Source organism: Trichoplusia ni, chromosome 26 (assembly GCF_003590095.1).
Source record: "Trichoplusia ni isolate ovarian cell line Hi5 chromosome 26, tn1, whole genome shotgun sequence".
Taxonomy (NCBI): Eukaryota; Metazoa; Arthropoda; class Insecta; order Lepidoptera; family Noctuidae; genus Trichoplusia; species Trichoplusia ni.
In genome coordinates this window covers 2,866,603-2,890,983 of record NC_039503.1, presented here as the reverse complement: position 1 = coordinate 2,890,983, position 24,381 = coordinate 2,866,603, and the positions used below count along the sequence as shown (strand labels likewise).

The following is a 24,381-nucleotide window of genomic DNA, read 5'->3' as shown; positions in this document are numbered from 1 at the left end:
AAACGTATTTTTAATTCGTTTTGAATGTTCAAATACACCAAAACTACATAATTATATTTCACATCAATCCATTATTATAAGGAATGTATATTATTATTTTTCTACAATTTGAGCTATATTAAAATATTACTTACGATATTTTTAGAAAATTTGGAATCATGTCAAAGAAAACATTAATGTAATTTAAGGAATCGATTTAAATTGAATAATTGATTGGATTTAAAAAATGTCTTGGAGGTTAGTAGCAAATATAAAAATATCAGTCCACATCTCTATGGTAAACTTAAAAGTATAGAAACTTAGTTTATGGTTTACATACACACAGTCATTTACAAAGATACCGTATTAGCTCCACCATGCCATTTTCTTGGCTTTTCTGGTTGATATATCCTATCACCTATGACTCTCACAAATAACGTGTATTTCTATTGGTAAATGAATTTTGAAACTCGGTCCAGTAGATCCTGAGATTACAAGGCCACTAACTTTATATCTTTTTAAGATGAATTAAGAAGTACGAAATTAAATAACGGAACGGTGTAATGTGACGTCATAATATATGTTAAATGACTCCTAATAGAAGTTAAAACCGTTATGGAAGAAGATATTCCAAAAAATGTTTCTGACTCATTTATACTTCACAAAATCGACTTTTTATATTCCTCTCCTCCGATAGTCATGGGCAAATAGTACGAACTATAATTTTACCGGCAATCATTGCGCAAATATTGCTAAATACGTAATACCCCGGTAAACGAGTATTTGTATGTAAACATTGCTACATTAAAATTAATCAAGAAAGATTTGTTTAACAAATCATTCAAAACTATTTAAAAAATCTACCAAATTATCCTTTGAGCATAATCAAAATCTTTCCAATATACCTCTTTGGTGAAAAACACATAGAATGTGGCAATATTAATGGCTATATACCACAAAAACTCAGCTATCACTACCGCATAAGGTGGTTTAGTGAACCTTAACCTTATAACAATGTACGGGCACAAAAAGTACCGGATCTCAATCAACTTTTGGAACGTTAACACAGGTATTAAACACAGAGTGTACGGTAACAAAAACGTTATACAATTATGGTCTTTTAAATTATCATACAGGCTGAATAAGAGAAAGATATACACTGGTATCGTTGCATAGACTGCAAAATCATATTTACCAAACCAACGGTTCCATATGTAAAAGGTGTAGTGCCTGTTATCGGCTAACATGTACGGATGGACCATAGTATTGTGATGTACAACCAGAATGAAAACTATACCGCAGAGTAACACTAAAATTTTCTCCTTAAACATCAGCTTGATGGTTGAAAATAGCTTTAAAAGTACATATGGTAGACCAAACACACCATAGAATAGAAGGAAGTATAGCAACTGCGGTAAGTGTAGTGTAACCTCATGTGCCTGCTTATCACCTACAACTATACCACCATTATAATGAATAAAAACGGCAAACGTAAGTAAGATCATCAAATGTACACAGATCTGTGACAGATCCTGTTTCGTTAAGAACCGGAAGAAGGTACCGAACATAGTTGATAAGTGGTACTTCGTTGCACAGTAGACATCCCACATGCCATAATACCGTTTTAACTTAGACCTATCAATATCTCTAGCGATCAACGTTCGGATACTTAACTTTACATCATTTATATACGGATTACCGAACACTCGAGAACTTTTTATGAAGACATCCATTAATTTATGCAACAAAACCAAAGCGACCCATATAATATTAGTCTGTCTCATTAAAACAGCATAGTTGCCTATAATGAATAGTTGAAAAAGATAACGGTTAGACAAGGATATCCTTGTAAATATCAACAAAAACATGACTGAGAGTGTTTCTGTGTAGTAAACATGAGAAAAGAAGTATAAAGGAGGTAGTATAGTTAGACTAACTGCTTGCAATATGATCTTCATCTGACTTTTCTCGCTAAAATATATGTATTTTAATATACTTGCAAAAGCTATAAGATTGATGCAGGATCCGAGTAGATTTATGAACCTCAGGTTGTACGTATCACAGTCAATTTGACCGACAAACGCTGTTACTAAGTACAATCCTGGTAGTGTTGTAATCTTAGGGTTCCATTCTGAGAAATTGCCGTTGCAGTATGCTAATCCTTGTGGTACGTGGAAGTATTCATCGATTACAACTTGTGATGTGTCGTGGACGCGGTCGAAAATGAGCTTTGATATCACGAAGTATGGCACAAGGATCAGAGCGGTGAGCGTGTAGAACCGCGCGGTTGAATATGCTTTTACTGGGCTCTGGAAAAAAGAAAGAAAATATTATATTATCTTCATGAATTTGATACAATAGAGGTTGGATGTTATGAAGAACTATATTACTAAATATCGAACTATGAGATATCCAAATTAAAATAAATATTCGCAAGCAGGTGCGTCAGGTTGTCATTTAAGTCGTCGCACGACGCCCGACCTTTATCATTTTGTACCAAGTCACCGGATGATGACTTGGTACAAAAAGAAAAAATCTCATTAGTCCCTCAGTTAGATAATTGACAAACATTAACTGCTTTAAAGTTTAGGAGAGGGGGCTTGTAACGTAACGATAGAGTAAAATTTATACTCAATCGTGACGTCAGGCGTAAATTTCATTGACTGGAATTTGGTCAATTTACGTTTGCGGGAGAAATTAAAAAATACGTACAGACACTGCAAAAAAAAATTGACATCATCCTATTATCATTTTATTTCTGCAATTCCTTAAAATCCATCTTTAAATTCTTTGTCTTTAAACGAAATATATACATAGATCTCTGAATTGAAAATACAGTTGTTTATAGTGATATTTATCTTACGACTCACGTATTATAAAATTTAATACCCGTGTCGCGGGAGTTTTACACGTTCAAATCATATGCACTCAAAATACTTACACTCCAAATAATCATTTGTGGACCACATAAAAACTAGTCCTAGACAGGGATCGAACTGAAATTTCAAATCAATACTGTACTGTAGACGGGCCTGTTGGTCTAGTGGTTAGTGACCCTGACTGCTATACCGGAGGTCGTGGGTTCGATTCCCGACAAATGTTGTGTGATGAGCATGATCATTTGTTCTGGTGTCTGGGTGTAATTTATCTATAATATGTATGTATTTAGAAATATATAAGTAAGTTTATCAGTTGTCTGGTTACCATAACACAAGCTCTGCTTAGCTTGGGATCAGATAACCGTGTGTGAGTTGTCCCATGATATTATTATATTATTATTACTGTAAATTGTCAGTTTACAGGTACATATTATTATCAACTAGCAAAGGTATTTTGTTTTAATTATTATTATAGCTCTACCTACTATTTTAAAAACCTAGGTGGAACTTTTTTACGAATAGAATGGAATGTTTGTGAAACCCTCCATCGCCAATGTATTATAGGATGGCTATAATGATAAAGCTTACCATTGGCTTAACTATAACGCAGAAAACTGCAATAAGTAATACTGAGTTGCATAACTTATAAAAAAAAAGGATATATCTAAGTCCCTTGATTAGTGCCACTGTCATGAGCAAGAGTATTTAGTTCCTCGGACAATAATCAAATAATCATGAGAAATTCTACTATGCTGAGTGTATTTTAATGTAAATTAAAAACTTCACTTTGTCTTTACCACGCAACTGGTTGTAAATAACAAAAGACACTGCAGTAGACATGAGATGGTTCGACCGGATTGATTCCTTATTGCATACCTGACCCATGTTAGCCATAGTCAGAGCTAAAAGGAAAGAGGGGCGGAAGATGTTTTTCCTGCAGTGAAAGACTACTACCTAGTGTATAATTTTAGATAGGTAGAACATTTTTTTATTATACACCATATTAATACAGATATTTATTTATTTAATTATCACACGAATCTACCATTACAGGTTACTTAACCTAATGCGGTAGCTAGGACTAAACAAAGGTCTAAGTATTTATGTGAACTAGGGTTTCAAAGATTGAATTTTTATGCCCATAGTTGCAGGTCTAAATTACAGAAACTGTTTTAAAAAATAAATAAAGATAAATAGTTGCATGGTGCCACAGTGGTCTTATAGCTAAAAGCGATCTCTTACAGACAACCTTTGAATAGACTCAGTTCTGGAGGAGCAAAAGGTTTATGTCAGCTTTATCCTGGGCCCGATGTGATCGAGCTATAACTTTGACGTTATGCCTTAGGTATTGGAGGAACAATACCTACAGATGTCTTGCCTGCCCCTAACTGGTATCGTTAACTATTCCAATAAGAAATGTAAATTACAATGCTTATCTTTAAAACTTACAACAAGTACCTACATATGCGAATGTGTTTCATAAGCAAATTGAAGCCAAAACCCACGCGATTGAGCCATTCCTTTAAGCACTTAGTCAGTGTGCCAAATTGGAATTTTAAATTATGATTCTAAGTTACCTTCAAAGAGATGCATTATCTTTTTATTGGACATAATTTTCTCCTTTCTGTTTATATTAATAGTGTTTACAACCTAATTTGTTCCTTTCCTTCCAAATTCGTGGAATAAATAACAAAATATGAGTTGAAATAGCGAATTTTATTTTAATTTATTAAAACAGATGTTTAGCTTTCACGTCATATTATTATAACGAATCAATAACTTTAAGACAATCAATAATTAGCAAGAAAATTGAATTATTTATATTTGAAAAGTGACTCTATTTTCATTGCACATGCGTATTTCGTTGAAAACTTAATCGATCGATTTGATAACAAAAAATTAAAACACTTGCCATGATGAGCCAGTGCTGGGTGGATTCGTCCAATGAAGTCGATAATCTGGAATTAATATTATTATATTCTTGCACCAATTTTTAACGCTTACTCATCTCTCATCGCTTTTATCGCGATTACGATAAAATAATTTTGCCGGCACACATCGGTACAGAAATGGCGGCTTTTTTGACAATGTGACAGATACACAGATAAAAACAGAACGTGCCACAAACAATTGTTGATCATAATGACGTATAATGGAATAAAGTTTTTATTGATTTTTCCAATTTTGTTTTCTCTGGCCTACTGTGTCCCACTGCAGGGCAAAAGCCCTTCCTCAAATCCTTCCGCGACTGTCTATTCTGGGACTCTCTACTGATTTTTTCCAAATAGATAGAAAAAATATTTTATAAGTCCAGAAACTGGGCCAAGAGAGCGAGTTTCAATATACATAGTTAGATAGTAATGAAATAATTGCATTAAAAACGTAATTTAATAAGGACGTTGTTTTAGCGAAGGCTGAAGCAAAACGCTTTTTATCAGCTCATTATCTACACGCTCGATATATTATAGCCCTTCGGATTCGCGTGACATGTAACTACATTATGCAAATTAATACAGGTGTAAGTTTAGAGCCATGTGTATTTTGAAGAAAAACATGACAATTAAAATATTTAAACCATTCCGTATCTATTTTATATCTATGACCGCTACACCACCTTGAATAGAAAGGAACGTTTTCCATAAAGTACGTTTTCGATCAACATTTTCTGCTTTGTGATTGGTCAAACTACGTCATATGAATATTTACTACGTCCGAGAACGTACATTTAAATGTCAACAAAAATATATCAAAGTTCAATTGACGTTTTGAAAAATAACGGCCGAGTTGGTTGATCTTCAAAGTAATTTTCTACTAAACATTGTTTTAATTTCTAATTATAGTTTTATGAAGTGATGTTTGATAAGTAAATGGTATATAAATATGGAAGCAAACGACTTTCTAACGAAAATCAAGGCGAATGGCAACGAAAAAGACTTGAATAACTTAGCGGAAATATACTCGGATTATAAAAAGATTTTAACAAAGTTACCGTTGAAGGATAAGGGATCGTTTTCATTGAACGTGCTGTGCTTATTATGCAGGTAAGCTAAAATCTAAATGATAAACTTAAGTGTTTAAACTCTTAACTCACCCCGAATAAATCCTAAATTCTTGGAAAGCTTTCGTAATTGCTTTCGTTAAACTTAACGGTAGCGATGTTTTTCTCGCCATAGTAACGTTATGCATCAATGATAATGCATATTAATGGGCTGGAGTAACTGGATTTCATCAATATTATGCATTTTCTGGCTAAAATGCGATAATAATACGGCTTAGTGTAGTGGTGATTGAGTGAACATCTTAAATGAATTAGGAGCTTAACCCAAAACTTAAATGAATTCGTAGCCCATCTAGCAAATAAATTTACGTAAACTTGATCTGTATTTATTTCAGATATGCTTTTATTAGAATTATTTGGGGTTTTGGCTCAAACCTGGGGAGGCCAGCAGTGTACAGGGATGCACTGAGTATTAAGGCTGAATTTACTATTACTATAAGCTGAAAACATTAGCTAGCTTATAAACAGACCTCCGTCCCTTAGATTGAATGCATAAAGATTACTTATATGCATTATTCCATCTTATCTTGCTGTATAAAGTATAATTGGAAATTGACACAAAATATGTGTACATAATATTAGTGATATAATTATATAATAGACTAATAAACTACTAAAAACATGCAATACAATTTTTTTAGTCAAATTATATGCTGGAGAATGTATGGAGAGGCCTATGTCCAGCAGTGGACAGCTATAGGCTGAGATGATAATGATCCCATTCCCTTGTCATAGAACAAAAAACTTATAATCATATTATTGTACATTATAGATTTCATCAACAAACATTATTTCCATGCAAAGACTTACAACAACTTTCCTAATATTCCAGAAATCTAGACAAAGCTCCATCATGGAGGGACACCATAGACGCCAAAGACCTTCTTACTTTAACCATAGACTGTATAAGAGAGACGAGAGGAATGAACAGGCCCGAACAGGTCAAGACTCTAGCCTGTATATATCATATACATAGATATGTTGTCAGGAAGGTATGTATGTTTGTCCATCTATTAAAATAATTGTTGACTGTATGTTAGTCGTATGGTTGAGGTAACCACGCCAAGCTCTGGGAAAGCAACGTGTCATGGTTTCGATCCTGCGTAGGACACAATCCAAGAATGTACCGAGTCTGGGTGCACAGCTCCGGTGTTTTCATGCCTCACTGGACTCATTGCAGATTTTTACTGCCGAAATTTAGTAGTTCTTTTATATTAATAAAAATAAAAACAACTCCTATATAGGAAATTTAATCCTTGTGTAACACAACCTATGCTTGTTCATTGCGAGAATCAAACCCACGACTTGTCGCGAACGTCCGTTTGGCATTATGACCTCAACCACTCATCTATTCAAACAATCAATATTAATAACCATTATCTGTCTGTCCGCAGAACACACCGTTACCTCCAGAATTGATTTTAAAGCTCTCCTTCATGGCCTTTGAAGCGGAATCCAAAAATTTACTCAAAGAATATAACAAAACTTACTGGAATATCATCGCAGACCGTCTCTGCTACCTCGAGAAGCTAAAAGGCAAAGCGGTTCACAAACTCTTACCGAAGTTAACCGAGGATATATTAAAAACACTGGATATTTATGACACAGTTGCGTTAACAGCAAATGTCTTAGTGTTTCTAGTTAAGAAGCTTCATTTCATATTCAGTGAGAGTTATTCGTCACAACTTAATGTGTTATATGCGGATATCTTCAAGAAATTATCTAGTAAAAGTGATTTAAGTGCGTTCAAAAGCTTAAAAGAGAATGAGATAACGGATTTGTATGTGAAAATCTTGGATTGTTTGTACGTAGTAGCAGAGAATTCATCGAAAAGCTGTTTTAAAGATTCTGCGTTAGGTGTTTGTGTGAGGTCTGCTATAAGCTTGCTTGGACATCGCTCAGACATGTTCCATTGTCTTCAAACCTTCTTTCTGAACTCGTTTTGTGATGTATTTGAAAATAAAACAACACACATAGACGCTGTCTTCAAAAACCTCACCGTGTCATGTGAGATTACTGACAAGTTGGGTTATAAAACCGTTTTGGTTCAAACCTACCCATACCTCAATCAATTCTTAAGGCTTTTTATAGAATATTCGATCAACAAATCGATTAAAAGTAATTTCACAGAAGAAATTCAAGTGAACTGCCTGAATTTCATGCTGAAAATATTGCATGAACTAAAAACATGTCAACAGTTGGTAAAATGCGAAAACTGTAAAGTCCAAACGGGCTTACATGATGCATTAAGACTGTCATTCTTAACCAAAGACTTCATAACGATATCATTAAATAATAACACAGAAATAACAACCTTAATACCTGTATACAAAACTCTGATTGCAAAGCAATATGAAATAATGAGCGATCTAAAAAAACTCGGATGTGTAAACTACGTGAAATGCTACAGGAAACTACAAACAAACACTCATAACACAGCGATTCTGTTGAATAAGAATCAAAAATATGAATTCTCGATTAATTTATTCGAAATCTATATTAAAAATGAGTTGTGCCTGAGTTCAAATGAGTTTGAGCATTCTAATGTTGCTCGAGCGTTGTATAATAAGAGCATTTGTGAGCTCGACTTTAAATCACATGAGCAAGCATTATTGGACGCTTACATGAGCCTGGTATTTTCAAAAGACCTGTCCTCGGAGAAGTATATGAGTTTGGTGATGGACATAAAAGCTAAAGCGCTGAAGATTTATGATGATGAAGATGATGATAAGACCAGTGATGAGTTGCAACTGGTCTCGGTGATCGAAGCTTGTAAAATGGTGATGGAGAAGCGAGTGTATGGTGATTTGAGGCCGTTCTTCAAGGATGTTAAGTTCAGGTATGTTTTTTTTGAGTCATTATTTTAGAAAATTTAGTTAAAAAATAGGTATTAAATAAACGATATATTCGTTTTGTTTTGGTCAACTGCTAGTTGTATTAACGACATTGAGGGTTTCTTAAAAATGGGCCAAAGATAATTGCAAAAAAACGGTGCTCAATTCTATGATTGTACTAACCATCGACTTTCCTTTTTTGGGACCATTTTGCAAATTCAGCCGATTTTAACTTCATAAATTAAAAACGGTCCAAAGATATGCCGTCGACTACTTTTTTGTTTGGTTACTTACTAAAACACGCATTAAGGAATGGGTTCGCGAGGGATTCACAAACATTCAAGTCACATGCACAAAGACACCCAGACTCAGGACAAGCGTCCGCATTTATTAAAAAAGCAACATGGCAATATTAATATTCCTTTTACTATATATTCCAGTGCCCTTCTAAAGCACGAGTTCAGTATGTACGCCAAGCTGTGGCCATCGATAGTGCCGATAGCGGGCGTCTGGCAGAGTCTGGACTCCTTGCTGAATGGGAGACGGGAGAAATGGATGACAGGTAGTAAATAAAATACCTTTAAAACTTAGCCTTGTTTACTCTATTTATATAATATATTTACCCTAAAACTCCGCCAAGGGTAACCCCAGATCATTCACAATACCTATCCCAAGGCTCCTGAAAATATGCCCCAAGTAATTTTTATCCTATGACTCCGTCCTGACTTACACCAAGCCCCATCTACAAACGTACACATAAAAGACTTTTAAAGGCTACCAAGTCTCCCTCCCAACTTACGTCTTCATGATCTTATCTACCCCAAATCCCATTAAAAGTCTTTAAACGGATTAGGGTTAAGCGAAGAAGGGATCCCAAGTCTCTGACCTACACCAAGTCAAGCCTTCAATATGTAATCCAAGCCCCTCTTCACTTACCCCACTAAGAAACTTGATCCCTTCTTCGCTTACCCCTCAAATCTTTATCTAAATCTCCATCAACACCGTAAGTTCCCTTAGACCTCACCCCAAGTAACCTTCAACACTTACCTCAACTTCCCACAGTCCATACCTTAAACATGTTCTATTTTAACTCAATCCCCTCAAGACTTTCCCCCAATCCAATCTTACCCCAACTTCTCTCTGTACTTACCCCAAATAATTTAAAATTTTATTCCTCTCCTATATTTTCAGTGGAAGACCCAGACACAATATTCTGGGCACTCCTAGAAGTTATATCTTTTACCCCATCTGCTGTCCGGACGATACACAGCGATTATTACAAGAATATCGTGAGAGGTCTACTCAAACATCTAGATAGTATGCCTGTGAGTATTATTACTAGTATTGTCATGCGGCTTTGCCCGAGATAATGTACTATTTTTTCAGTGATCCGTTTTTGTTGGATTTTTCGGGTTTTGTATCCAAAGGGTAAATCACAACAAATCAACTCTTGAATTAACATAACGGAACCCTAATGGGTATTAGGGTTCCGTCTTTACCTCAGCGGAGCGGTTCCGACGTTCGACCATCTGTCTGTCACCATTCTGTATCTTATGAACCATGGTAGCTACAGAGTTGATATTTTCACAGTTGCGATGGTATAGCTGAAGAAAAGAAAATTTAACGCAAGTTCATACATTTTAGAGTAAAAAACACCAGTACTTAATAATATTACGCTTAACTACAGACCACTTTTTTAATACATATTGTATATAATATAATATAGATAAAGATAAATTTATTTTGCAAATATGGGACGACCTCCGTGGTCGAGTGGCGTACGCACCGGTTTCAAGGTGTCGCTAGCTCTGAGGTCCCGGGTTCGATCCCCGGTCGGGTCAATGTAAAAATTCTCATTTCTACATTTTCTCGGGTCTGGGTGTTTGTGGTACCTTCGTTGTATCTGAATTCCATAACACAAGTGCTTTAGCAACTTACTTTGGGTTCAGATCAATGTATGCGATGTTGTCCGCATTTATTTATTTATATACAAGATGTCAAGAAATACATTAAGTTCTGCCATATTTTACCTTGAAGGCGCATGCCTTCAAGGTAAAATATGGCAGAACTTATTATATACTTATACTTATTATTGCATAATAATAAAATATAAAACATTAAGCTTAATATCTAAACAGTAGATACAACATAGTAGTTAATAAAAACAAAGCAAGTACAACAAAAAAAATTAACATATGAACTAGTTAGTAAAAATCATTTTCGTTTAGGAATTCACTTAAACTATAGTACGCTTTAGATAATATCTCTATAATATGACGGAAAAATTTGACGGACCTGTTGGTCTAGTGGTTAGTGACCCTGACTGCTATACCGGAGGTCGTGGGTTCGATTCCCACCCAGGGCAAATGTTTATGTGATGAGCACGATCATTTGTTCTGTGTCTGGGTGTAATTTATCTATATTATGTATGTATATAGAAATATATAAGTATGTTTATCAGTTGTCTAGTACTCATAATACAAGCTCTGCTTAGTTTGAGACTAGATGGCGTTGTGTGAGAGTTGTGGAATATTTATTTATTTATTTTATTAATATTTCAGGAGCCATTATCAACAGATATAAGAGTGGTTCAGACGACGCTACTCTTCTTACAAGCCGAATACGACATGGCCGATGCCAGCTTGAAGTATGGATGGAAAGCTACGGAACCAGTAAGTAATGTCAAAATCAAAAGTCATTTATTCAAATTAGGCTATTTAGTAGCAGTTTTTGAAGGTCAGGTTACATTGGACAGCACTCAGTTTCGCCCTTCATCGCTTCCTAAGTGCTTTTGCTGTGAGAGAGGAAACAGTGCCGGCGTTAGGGGGTGGGGGCGTGATGGGGCGATGGCCCAGGGCGACAAATTCTGGGCGGCGCCAAGGTCTGAAGTTGGAGTCTCTTGCCTCTCCTGGCGCAAACCCTCAGAACTGTGCTCTACGCTAGAGGTGGAATACTTCCACCGCCAAACGTAACGCTAAAGGAAAGATGAAGTTCTTAATATAATTTTACTTGGGATCAGCAAAAAACTACACTTGATATTGCTTCCCTCAAGTGGGCGCCACAATATTACGCCGGCACTACTTTTAATATTCTTAATAATTTTTACTTTTTAATAATGTGATAAAACGAAAACTACGTCTTCAATATTTTTTGGAAATCTGTCTTACAGAATAGTCTAGGCTCTCTTGACCAGTTTGAATAGCATTTTATAGTTATTTTACTATATTTTTCAGACCACAGACCCAGACTTATTTCAAGCGTTACGCACACTATCTCAAGAACACGATGCCATACAAAAAGCCATACAAGCGGTCGAAATATGGACGGAACTAGCAGACGTCATACAAACAGGTAGATATAACACCAGCCTGCAACTGTCCCACTGCAGGACTCTCATACAGAGAACGAGCATTGATCACCACGCTTGTGAGTCCCATGGTGGGCGCCATTATCGAGGCTGTTAATAACCAATTATTACTAAGGGTTAAAACTTGATTTTATAAATTATAAATGTATAGAAAAAAAAAGTTTGTTGTTGTAAACCAGACATTTTATAGACTAGACACCCAGACTCGGCAAGCATTCGTATATTACGAAGATGTTTGCCTCACGCGGGGATTGAACCCGCTGCGATCGCTCACCGTGAGTTTCGACTCCCCTATCGGTGGAGTCAAGTTCTTACGAAGGCTATGCATAAATGGAAACTCACCTTTCCTGTTACTGTACCGTTTAGATTGTTATTTTTTTAGGCACCTTACCCAAATTTTAAATTTAATGGGAATCCTATCACTGAGGCACCGCTGTCTCCTCGTCCGTTGCGCATCAGGCTGTACCTCATGAACCGTGCTAGCTAGACATTTCAAATTAGCACACTTGTAGTCATGGGTGACCATTTTTTTATGTGTTAACGTATTTGTATTATGTGTTAAGTTTATTTTTGTGCGAGGATAGCCGAGTGGTTGTGGTCATAACGCCAAACCCACCTAGCGCGGCGTGTCGCGGTTTCGATCCCCGCGTAGGCGCTTGTCCTGAGTCTGAGTGTCTTTGTGCACGTGACTTGAATGTTTGTGAAACCCCCCGCGATACAAGGATTAAATTCCTTAGTGCCGGAGTCTTTTTTTTTATGTGTTATATACATATTATGTATTGTTTATCCTATATTGTTACAGTTACCCGACGATCCTGCTTGCTCCCCGCTCTGCAGCTAGCCGAGATATTTGTGCAACACTTCCTCCACTACAGCAGGATCGCTCACGGACTGCAACTGGCGCACGTTTGCTGTGCCGTCGCCAATTATATTGATGAGAAGTAAGTTATTCTGCTAATAATATTCCACAAATATTCCACAACGCCATCTAGTCTCAAACTAAGCAGAGCTTGTATTATGAGTACTAGACAACTGATAAACATACTTATATATTTCTAAATACATTCATAATATAGATAAATAACACCCAGACACAGAACAGATGATCGTGCTTATGACACAATCATTTGTCCTGGGTGGGAATCGAACCAACGACCTCCGGTATAGCAGTCAGGGCTACTAACCACTAGACCAACAGGCCAGGCCATTGTTATGTTTGCATGAAGGATTGCAACGCATTGCCATACACCGACACAAAAACGCGGATGACGTAGCACGGCGGTTCAGGTTTAGTCAGAGAGTCCGACACTACACATTTCCTACCCCGAGGGCGTGGGTGTCCATGAGGATACCCCTGCCTTAACAAAGAAAAAGGCCAATTTTATATTGTTGTGTTATGTAATATCATGTGTCTCTCCGCAGGGCCCTACACGTCCGCCTGGCGGGAGTGTTGCTGCTGCAGCTGTCCCACCCCGCGCCAGTCCTGCAGCAGCTGCTGCTGGAGGCTGCCCAGCACTGCGCGGGGCTCGGAGACCAGGACCAGGAGACTGTGCTCATGTTCATGTGTGAAGCCGCTGTGAGTTACCGAATGTATACTAGCTTCAGCCCGCGATTTTGACCTCTGCGAATAAAATGACCAGGGCCCCAATTCTGCAATTTATAACGGCCGAGGAATTAATGAAATTTGGCTTGAAATGAGTTTTCGTATTCTCGTAAGCAGTTTTCTACATAATAATTGTACATTGAATATGGGACGGTACACTCAAGGTCAATACTTTTAATTATTGTTTTTCCGAAATGCTTAAGAGAATAGGAATAATTTAAATTTAATCCAATTGCCATTCATTCAACCGCCATTGTAAAATAGCAGAAACTACTGTGGACCCCTCTGTGCTGAGAGTCCAACTAGCACTTAAATGGTTTATATTCCCACTTTTTTATACACTCACTTTTCTTGTTTGTTTGTTTGTTTGTTTGTCGTTCTGGTAGAATTTTCAGGGTAGCTTCAATGATGACTGTACAATTTATAACTATAAAAAAGTCTGGACCGAGTTTGATAAAATTTGAATGGAGTAACATTTAAGACAATAAACAAAATAAACATTTTTAGTTTTAGATTTTTTTAATCTATTAATTATTTCCACGACTTCTGCTTTCTATTATTCTGAGCCGCATGGAACCAGCCAGCGCGGTAAGCGTTAAGGTCGTCTCGCCACCGCTGTGGAAGAATTTGGGGGAGGCCTTTGCCCAGCATTGGAACACAGTGGGCTAGAGAAAAAAAAAAGAATTAATTATTCATGTATCATCTTCATCTAACGAATCGACAAAGTTCATATTTTCAGTTGATTAGTTGATTAAGTTATTTTTATTTTGATTCACGTCTTTAATCCCTCATCATCATCATCATCAGCCTATCGCAGTCCACTGCTGGACATAGGCCTCTCCAAGTGCACGCCACTGAGATCGATTTTCGGCTTCTCGCATCCAGCTCCTGCCAGCCGTCTTGCGCAAGTCATCACTCCACCATGCCACTAATATTATAAATGCGAAAGTAACTCTGTCTGTCTGTTACGCTTTCACGTCTAAACCACTGAACTGATTTTTATGAAATTTGGTACAGAGGTTGACCTTGAGAAAGTACATAGGATAGTTTTTATCCCGGACCTTGAAGAGTTCTCTTGGAAACGCGATATAACCGACATCGGCGCGGGCGAAGCCGCGGGCGACAGCCTAGTACTAAATAATTATATTTTTTCAGATATACTACACCAAGACCCAATCAATGGGCACTGCGGCTAAACTAGTACAACTGGCACAGACTAGGATACTGGCGGCCTACGAGAAACATCCAGATATTAATTGTGAGTTATTTTTATTTTACCCATCCTTTTCGCGGCCTTGGATACAGTTGCTTTACTTGTAACCTATGTTTTTATAATGAACCTGATGTAAGCGCTATCGTGACTCTGTCTTCGTATTATGATGTGCGATGTTAACCATTTTTCATGCAATTTGTGACCTTACCTAGAGTGGCTTCTCACGGGGTTACGGTAACAGCAACATGGGTGGGTTTTAGAAATGTATAAAATGTAAGAATAAACTTTCTGTAACACTGTACCTATATGAGAGAAATAAACCATATATTATTTATTGTAATGTTATCGGTGACCCATCGTTTTCGCGTCCTTGACAACAGTTGCTTAACTCTGTATTCGCAGTGGACCTGGCGTTGGGCCGCCTGCTGGAGGCTCAGGCGGCGCTGTGCGCGGGAACGGGGCTGTCCGCGCTCAGCGAGGGGAACGGCATTCAGAGGCATTACCTCACCGTAGCCAACCATGGTGAGAGATTCATAATAAGAAATAATTTTATTGTCAGCCTATTAAGGCTTAGAGACATATACCTTCAATAAAGTACATGATTGAATGATGAATTGAACATTCTGACGTCACTTTCGTTTAGATTTGCGAGAGAGATCGGCGAGTACCTTTACGAATCAGCTGATCGGGAGCAGTTTTTAGTGTTTTATTTACATTGCTTTTTTTCGTGAAAAGGGCTAAATAATGATTTTCGTTATGAAAATATTATTGAAATACGTAGGAAAAATGACATATATAAGAATGCAATGAAAAATTCCAACGCAGGGGGGTCTGGAATCATGTCCAGAACCCCTGGACCACGGGATCGGTATGACGTCAGTAATAATATAAATTAATTAGACATAGTTGAACATGTATGAATAGAAATAGATCAGTTGTAATAGCAGTAAAAATTAATAATCATAGGAGTTGTCTTAATCTAGTAAGGCGTTACTAGGAGGTAACTGACTAACACAAGGGAAGTTCGTTAGGACAATATTGCATCATGTTTCTGTTCCATCCCGTTTTTAAATATTTTAGGTTTTTTCTTTTAATTTTATAAAGAAAGCAATTGAAGTTTAAAAAAAAACTGTTTACGTCAATTGCGTTTGATTGTTAGACACAGAAACAATTTTAAAAAAATAGATTTTTTTTTACAGGTATCGCGTTTGACTATTACACACTTTATTTTTTTCAATTGTAACCTATATATTAGCATATTTATTCTTTCCACCAAAACTACCAAACGGAAGACCATTAACCACTGTATTCCTTCTACAAAGTTTTTTTAAACGCTCTCGACTATCACACACTTTAGTTTTTTGAACTATACTCGTACCACTTATGAACATCTTAATTCTTCCCACTCCAGCTAGCAGAAGCTTATAAACATTTATATTCAAATGCATGTCTGTTACCTACTGTGTTTCTTCCACAAAGTTTCACGACAGTCGCATTCGACTGTCACACACTTTTATTTTTGAACTATACTCGTACCATCTATTAGCCTCACCCTACCATCTCCCCAGCGGCCGCCTGGCTGCCCCGCCGGGCCCGCTGCGGCCGCTCCCGCGTGTCCCTCTCGTCCTGCAGCCTGGCCTGCTGCGGCCTGGCGCGCGCCCTGCGGCAGCTGCGGCGCGGGCGCGGCGCGGGCGGCGCGGGGCTGGCGGCGGCGGCGGCCGCGCAGCAGGCCAGGCTCTATCACGGCATCGTCGACGTCTACAGGATGGACGATGCACAGGTTCATCCTTACTAATATTATAAATGACATTGAACCTTGAGAAAGAACATTGGATAGTTTTTATCCCGGACTTTTGAAGAGTTCTCTCGGAAACGTGATATAACCGAAATCGACGCGGGCGAAAACCTATTTATATCTATATTTTGGAATTTCTGGCCACGCAAAAGACCCCGTGCATTTGCGTTACAAATCAAAAATGATAGGAAACATAAAATCAGGATAAAAACTATCCTATGTGTTAATCTTTCACCTAAATCCCTTCAGTGATTTTTCTGCTTTCACGTTCACTATAATTATATACTCAATCTAAGAAAAACGTATACATAAAATAAATTACCAGAGAATGACGGACAAAATGTTGCGTATTTGTTTAAAACTGATTGTTTTTGTCGATTCAATTCGTCAAAATAATTGCTTATATCAAATATTGTAATTTTTAGAAAAAAGTGTAAATATCTTACTATTTTTTTTTTCCACTTGTTATTACAAATTTAGAAGTTCATTCATATAAAAAAAACGCATTTATCATTTTTTCTTCAATTTCACGTTGTTTATATCTTTGAAAATATGCAATACACTTTTTCATTAATATTAGTAGCAACATATCTCACCAAATTCAAAAGAAAAGAAAGCTATCTAATTACTAAAATTTCTTTCTCTATTTCAGGTGAAAATCGACAACCGTCTTAAATACATCCTCGGGTTGCCCGCAACCAACGAGCGACCAGCCACCGCACTGGAACCAAAAGTACCAATGTTCGCTCCGAAACAAGACTTTGAGACAATGCTCGAAAGTCAGGCATTCAAGTCTCAAATAAGCCCGACTAGGAAATACGTGTCTATACCTGGATTCAATGTGCCTGAGTTTTTCAGCCACTCTGAATGTAGTTGCTATGCCTGTGTTGACCCTAATTATGCGATTATTTCTTATATGACCAGCGGGCTTGAAGCCTCCATGTATTTCAGAGCGAATGAATTAGAAATTGCTGAAAATTACTTCAGAGGGGTCTTAAACACTTTCGGTTATTTCGATAAGCATCTAAAGGCTGTCTTAAAGTCGTATACAGATCTAGACTTCGAGAAATATATCGTAGATCATACCAAGAGACATTTTGAAAATCAATTTAAGAAGGTCAAGTTGGAAATATTGATTGAAGCAGCCTTTTTTGAACTGAAAAATTTGAATTTTGATGCGGCCGATGATCATATTGTGACCCTACATGAACTGTCGCAAGACATGACTGAACAAGATGGATACTTGAAAAACGAGGTTATGAATCTAATGATAGCATCCGCTAAAATAAGAAATGTTGTCAAAAAACAAGAATTCGATCTAGAAACTGAGTTTGAAAACCTGAAATTAAGTCCGAAAGTTAAAACGGAGGCTAAAACCCCCGAATCCAAAGCAAACATCCCACAGATATCAGCGAAAAAAGTTAAAGATGAAGATGTACCGAAAAGGCGAAAAGTTATCAAATTGAATCTCGATGAACACAGCGCAGACGAGAAAGAAGAAAAACCGAAACCGAAAACGAAAAAACAGTCCGAATTCAAAATACCGGTTCCTGTGACCGCTAAACCGGTACTGGAAACCCTAACGCCCCGCACTACACGAAAACCGAATATCACAGTTACAGACACAACGAAAACTCCAAAACCGGAGAAAAATGAGAATGTTGAATTTTTCACTCCCCAATCAACACCTGAACAATTTTTCACGCCTCTGACTAAAATAAAAACGTATTCTAAATCGTTAAGAAAAGGTATCGTTAAGAACTTAGAGGAAGAATTCTCGACGCCCCAAGCAGGGCTTGAAAAAGAAAACTCAGGACTTCTATCGGTCCCTTCGAGGTCAACTAGGAAGGTTGAAAAGGATAGGGCTCTGCGAAGGGCGACCAGCCCTGGGAAACTAGCTGAGAGTAAGACCAGACCGCGCCGGTTAAGACAACTTAAGTTAAATGATGATTAAGAGATATAGTTATTGAGATTTTGAACTTGTGTTTTCTTATGACCTTACTGTAATGGTTGGTGATGCTTGTTGTGAGTTCTGTACTGGTTGTGAGTTCGATTCCCACCAAAAAACTTAAAGTAACTGTATAGGGGTGAATAGAGGTTTTTTTGGGGTTTGGGGGATTTTTATCCCGAAGTTACGGTGTAGTAAAGAAAGTATCATGGATTCTTATTAATCATTAATATAATCAATATTATACCGATTTTTAAATAAGCTAGGCGATTGATACACATCGCCATCTAGTATAATAAATATTTACTAATAGATTTACTAAACTCTAACTAGATGGCGTTAGTAGTAACGGGTGAACAGTTACATTTTGTGTTTGTTTCAAGAAATAAATGAAATAAACCTCTTTATCCAGTTTCCATATTATTTGCACATGCTTTATTTCTCTTACTACTTTATTGTTAATAGGTCCCTTTGTACTTGAAGCCAATTGAAGCAAGGTGAGTCGCGAGTAAAGACTCTTATTTAAAGGGCCATAGTCTATTAGTCACTACTTTATTTGCACAGTGTACCAGATAAATAAAACAAAGATATAATAAATCAATTTTTATTTATATTATGAAAAATAATTCTCTGTCATCCAACCTCATTCGAGTTACATACAATTTTATAAAAACAATAAAATTCAATAAACTCTTAATTACATTATCATAATCAGTTCTTTTATTTTACATAAAGCTAGATAAAGATTCTCTATAGAAATTATAACTTAAAAATACCTAAAACTTTCTGGAACATTTCAAGCAATTTCTATAAGAAATCTTTCAAATATTTGAACATAAAAAAGATATAAATAATTATTAATACAATCATTATCTTTATTGACATTCAGAATAAATTACTGACATACATCTCTTTTTAATTATTATTAGAATAACGTAACTTCCGCCGTACACATTCAGATAGCTAAACTATTTAATAATTCTTAACATTAAAATATACTCAGATATATTTATAATTATTAAAAAATATTTACATTTTTATGAGGAATAAAATAACGTAATGTTGTAATATTAAAATAATAATTAAATAGTAACTTTTTTGTTTTGATATTGCAACATTGCCGCCATCTTTGTTAGCTTTTCAAAAACGAGACTTCATACGACTTATCATAACAAAATTAAAAAAAGTCATAGTATGTTAATTACTTTAATTATAATTCATTATCGAAATACACGTATTTATAATTAATCAGGTTTATTAATTAGCTACCATTGGCAAAAAATATACCCTTTTCTTAAAACCATCTTCAATATTGAAAATGGTTATATTTGACTTGATAAGGTTTATTCTGAGCTTTTCGTTTTCGAGGTAATTCGGGACTCCGGTAACTAATGACTTTAGTATTATTAGAGACTTGTGTTTCCTCGCGTACGAAAGTGACTTCAAATCTATTGCAAGACAAACAATTTTAAAGAAATATCGAACAATAGATTTCAAATGTTTTTTTTTCTTGTAAATCCGTGAAATACTTCAGAAGTATAATGAAAAAGCTGAGAAAATAGTTTTGTCTCTTTCTTTTACTATATTTCAGAAAGAAACAAATACATTGATTTAATTTAATTTGTCGTTGTTTGTGGTAAAAACAGAGTTTTGTAAGTGATTTATAACATGGATTACTGTTAACACAATATAGCCGAATCCGAGATTGAATATCGATAAATAATCTGTATTTACAATCCTTTTGTCCCTTCCTATCATTATAATAAAATAAAAAGATTGAAAAGACAGACTAAAAAGGGTTTTACATAACACCAAGATTTGAATATGTAAGTAATGCTCTCAAATGGACACTTATTAAATTTATTTATTACATAATCGGAATGAAAAATTTCATCGATTTTCAATACTTAGTTCTTATTCAAATTAATAATTTTATTATGTCCATTTTGACGTAACCCATTTTTCTTAAAACACCTCTCTAGAGATTTAGGAATCATCATTCAGCCTAGAGTTTAAAAATCATTAATGGCTGAGCTTAGACTTTTCTGTCAAAACTTAAGTCAAATGCTGTGATTGGTTGTTATTGATTTTAATAATTTACACATTTGTTTTAAACTACAGTTTTATTTTGGCGCCCATTTAAATTACTACTTTCTTAAAACAAACGTTTCGCCATAGAAATACTCTTTTTTTAACTTCTATTATAATAATAATAAAACAACAAAACCAACTCATTAATTGATGATTAAATAACATTATTTGCACGGCCAAAAATAATATGCATAAATGTATGTTCATTTTTCTAATTAAAATATTTATTTAATGCAAACACATGTTTTTAACGTCTCAATTTCAACTTCATTAGTGATTCAATCAGTATTGCTAACAGTCTGACAAAAGTAATTTTGCTTTTAAAAGCCTTTTCATTACGCTATTAAAATTTGTATGACATTGTTTTTAATAGACTGTGCCGAAATATGCAAGGATGAATTGAATAGGCACACCTGGTAATTTGTAAAGGGCGTGAAATGCCACATCAGATGTCTACGGTATTGAATTGGGAATAGGAACTCTTTCTAAAGCCTTACTGTGAAGGACACTTATTAAAAAAAACTGACAGTCACCTGTCAATATCAATAATTCCCGTTTTTTTTTAAATTATTTCTCAAAATATTTATTACAGTTACAATTGGCTACAAAATTGACTAATCTTATAAACGCATGATTTTAATTACAAACAGCTGACTGTATAAAATGAAGTACCTAGATTCAAAAGTTATGATACATTTTGTGATTATACCATAGTTTCCTTTAGCTGACATCCATATACCGATTTAAAAAAACAACTAAAAGATACGCTAGTCTTTCTTCTATTTAACTGAGAGCGTGAGTATTATTAACTATCATTCACTCACTTCCAACTCCTTCCTTTTACAACCAAGTGCCATTTTTACAATCAAAATGACTTAAAATGACATTCCCTTTCGATAAGTCACGTGACCTGTCATCTTCATACATCGACTTAAAAAACGAAAGACTCCCGCTTGAAAGAATTTCATCCTGGTATCGCGGAAGGTTTCACAAACATTCAAGTCACATGCACAGACACCCAGACTCAGGACAAGCATTCGCGGATCACACAAATGCTTGTCTTGGATCGCGCCCGGTGACCTCAACCACTCGGCTATCCGTGCATTCATCGACTTTAGAAATGTAACATGGTTATAAAAGCTATGATAATTGGAAAGCTGGTGGTCAACCTACCCACAGCTTTTAAAGTAAGGGTGTTTCAATTGCGAAAGCGGGACAGCGCACTTCACTTCGTAGAGCGGCATCTCCTTCGCACAAACGAACTCTTACTCTTAGAGCTTGTGACAGGCCTTCTGTTTTATTCCTAACTCATTTCATCATCATCTGGCTTTTTCCCATCATTTTTAACACAGTCTATGTCTACTTCAAACTTTAAAAACATCCATACATCCTTTATTATTTGCGTAGGGCTACAAAATCTTCTTTCAATACTCTTTCAGCAATTCATCCTTTTTACAAAAACCCTTATTACGAAAGGTAATCATTTGAATGACCATTTCTTTCAATGAAAATTACTTTCTTTACGAAACACAATAAACGATTCTCCAATAACTGGATTTGAAAGCGTATTTTTAAATATAACCGCGCATTTTCATATTAACTAGACAGTCTAATAAGTCTACCATGTCTTAAAAGAGCGAGACAGCGTCATACACTAGCCTAGCTTTATCTCTTTTCCACACCAGCAATACTTTGAAACATGGCGGAATGTCTCCTACGTTCATTCAAAGTTCTCATTGACACAAAGTTTCCTATCAAACAAATTCATTCAGTACCTCATGCTTACAGTAAATTAAGAAATATCAGCGTACCAGTTGTTTAGCAATTAATTTAAAAAAACAAATGGTACCATCACGCTTATATCCAAAACGGACTAAGCAGAGGTCCAGTTACGAACATTCTATTGAATATCCTTAATTTTTTATGAATAGACAACTTTAGGAAACTGTTTTGTGTAAAGAATATTATATTTAAGGAGTGATGTTAAATATATCGAAAACGAAGAACTTACATTAATTTATAATCTTCAATCGAAATTAAAAAGAAAACAATTGGAATCGTAACAAAAAAGGCATTGAAAACATTCAAATGGAATGGCGACAATGATGTTATAGTATAAAGAGGTAGATAAGTTACTTGCGCCTAAAAAGCGGCGCCGTAAAACTGGCTAATTAGCACACTCGAGGTTAGTCTCGTGAAAGCATCGGCAACGATGACAGTGTCATTTGTTCCGCGAAATTTCTATAAAAATGCCGTCATGTGTGATGCGACACTGTACAAATTACACAAGTAAGACTTCCAAAAGTCTAGGGAGGACATATAATGCTTAAGTATTAATTTTGAATTGATTTGCTTTCATATTGTTTAGGAAATCCAAAATATTAGCATATATTTTATCATAAAAAAATCGAGTTGGACAGCTGTCAAGATTATAAAAAGTAAAAGACAGGACATTTCCTAGATAGTGCCTACTCATATGCTTACATCAACCACGAAACGAATTAATAAGTTTGATATTATTTTTAAAGGTTTCCGGCAAATGAATTAAGGGGTAACCAATGGATAAATTTAACAACATCCGCTATCTATAATATTAACTGGTCTTCTAGTAAATGTGCAATTCCTGAAGATGAATCTGATTCTTCAGACAGAGCCAAATTACTTGAGATAACACTGCACAGGACAATGTTGATGTTATATATTATGCTATTTGTGAAAATTCTTAAAGATGAATATTCAACCGATTCTATAAAACAAATAGTGGGTTACATTTCAGGATGGATAGCAAGAAAATTAACTAATGGCCTAAGATGCGAAATTTGTATTAACACTTTATTTTCTTGTGAAAAATTGTGGTACCACAGATTAATATCAATCAAAGACATGGGTAGCCAATGTTACTCGACCGAATATGTATTCATTATTAGCTTGAAATCGGAAAATATATTAAAATCTCACATAAAAGAGGACGGTTTATATTTTACTACATACAAAGAAATTGATGTTGTTAAAATAACATTTAAAATCTTTAATTAACTCAAATGTTTTTAGTAATCTGCACTTTCATGCGATGACACAGCCACCAACTTTTAATCATCGCTTACATTTAATTAAAGCAATAATAGAAAAATATGTTAACGTCCGTCTTCACTTGCGCATAAAAACAACCCCGACCTGAAGAAACTATCAAAAAGACAAAAAAAAACACAAACTTAATTTGTTTGAAGGTAATTAGAAGTAAATGAAAATAAAGTATTTTTAAAAGTATTTGTCCTTAGCTGTTTTATTTCTTAAAAGAATAGCAAGCAGAGTTAATTTTAGACATATCAAATCTGCTTACTAAGCATAGCATCAAACCATTTTATGTCTGTTCTGTGAAATTTAATTGATTAATCTATGAAGTTAGTCGTGATATCGCAACGACACTGCGAAACATATATTCGTCTTGTTTACACTCTTGCTTGTAAGCATGCTATCTTTTCACACATTACAAGCTTGTCAAGTTAACTGTGCCCAAGCGGCCTATATAAAATCATCAACTCGGAAGCCGATATAATTCGATGGCATAATATCGTATAATGTTGTGTGTTTGTAAATATAAGTAGGTACGTACG

General features: G+C 35.6%; 2 protein-coding genes across 2 annotated transcripts; one reads left to right on the top strand and one right to left on the bottom strand.

Annotated features, from left to right (window-relative positions):
• Nucleotides 1-650: 650 nt before the first annotated feature.
• Nucleotides 651-4,965, bottom strand: LOC113505579 (putative Dol-P-Glc:Glc(2)Man(9)GlcNAc(2)-PP-Dol alpha-1,2-glucosyltransferase). The gene is made up of 2 exons (XM_026888364.1): nucleotides 4,771-4,965; nucleotides 651-2,288 (listed from the first exon to the last, which is right to left on the bottom strand). The coding sequence occupies exons 1-2, from the start codon at nucleotides 4,771-4,773 to the stop codon at nucleotides 840-842; spliced, it is 1,452 nt and encodes a 483-aa protein (XP_026744165.1). The 5' UTR covers nucleotides 4,774-4,965; the 3' UTR covers nucleotides 651-839.
• A 611-nt stretch (nucleotides 4,966-5,576) lies between these two features.
• Nucleotides 5,577-18,707, top strand: LOC113505506. The gene is made up of 13 exons (XM_026888249.1): nucleotides 5,577-5,899; nucleotides 6,749-6,908; nucleotides 7,311-8,755; nucleotides 9,191-9,312; nucleotides 9,942-10,075; nucleotides 11,312-11,422; nucleotides 11,984-12,101; nucleotides 12,920-13,058; nucleotides 13,540-13,693; nucleotides 14,876-14,978; nucleotides 15,336-15,455; nucleotides 16,502-16,713; nucleotides 17,381-18,707. Exons 1-13 carry the CDS (start codon nucleotides 5,739-5,741, stop codon nucleotides 18,680-18,682), a joined length of 4,281 nt encoding a protein of 1,426 aa, XP_026744050.1. The 5' UTR covers nucleotides 5,577-5,738; the 3' UTR covers nucleotides 18,683-18,707.
• Nucleotides 18,708-24,381: the final 5,674 nt, after the last annotated feature.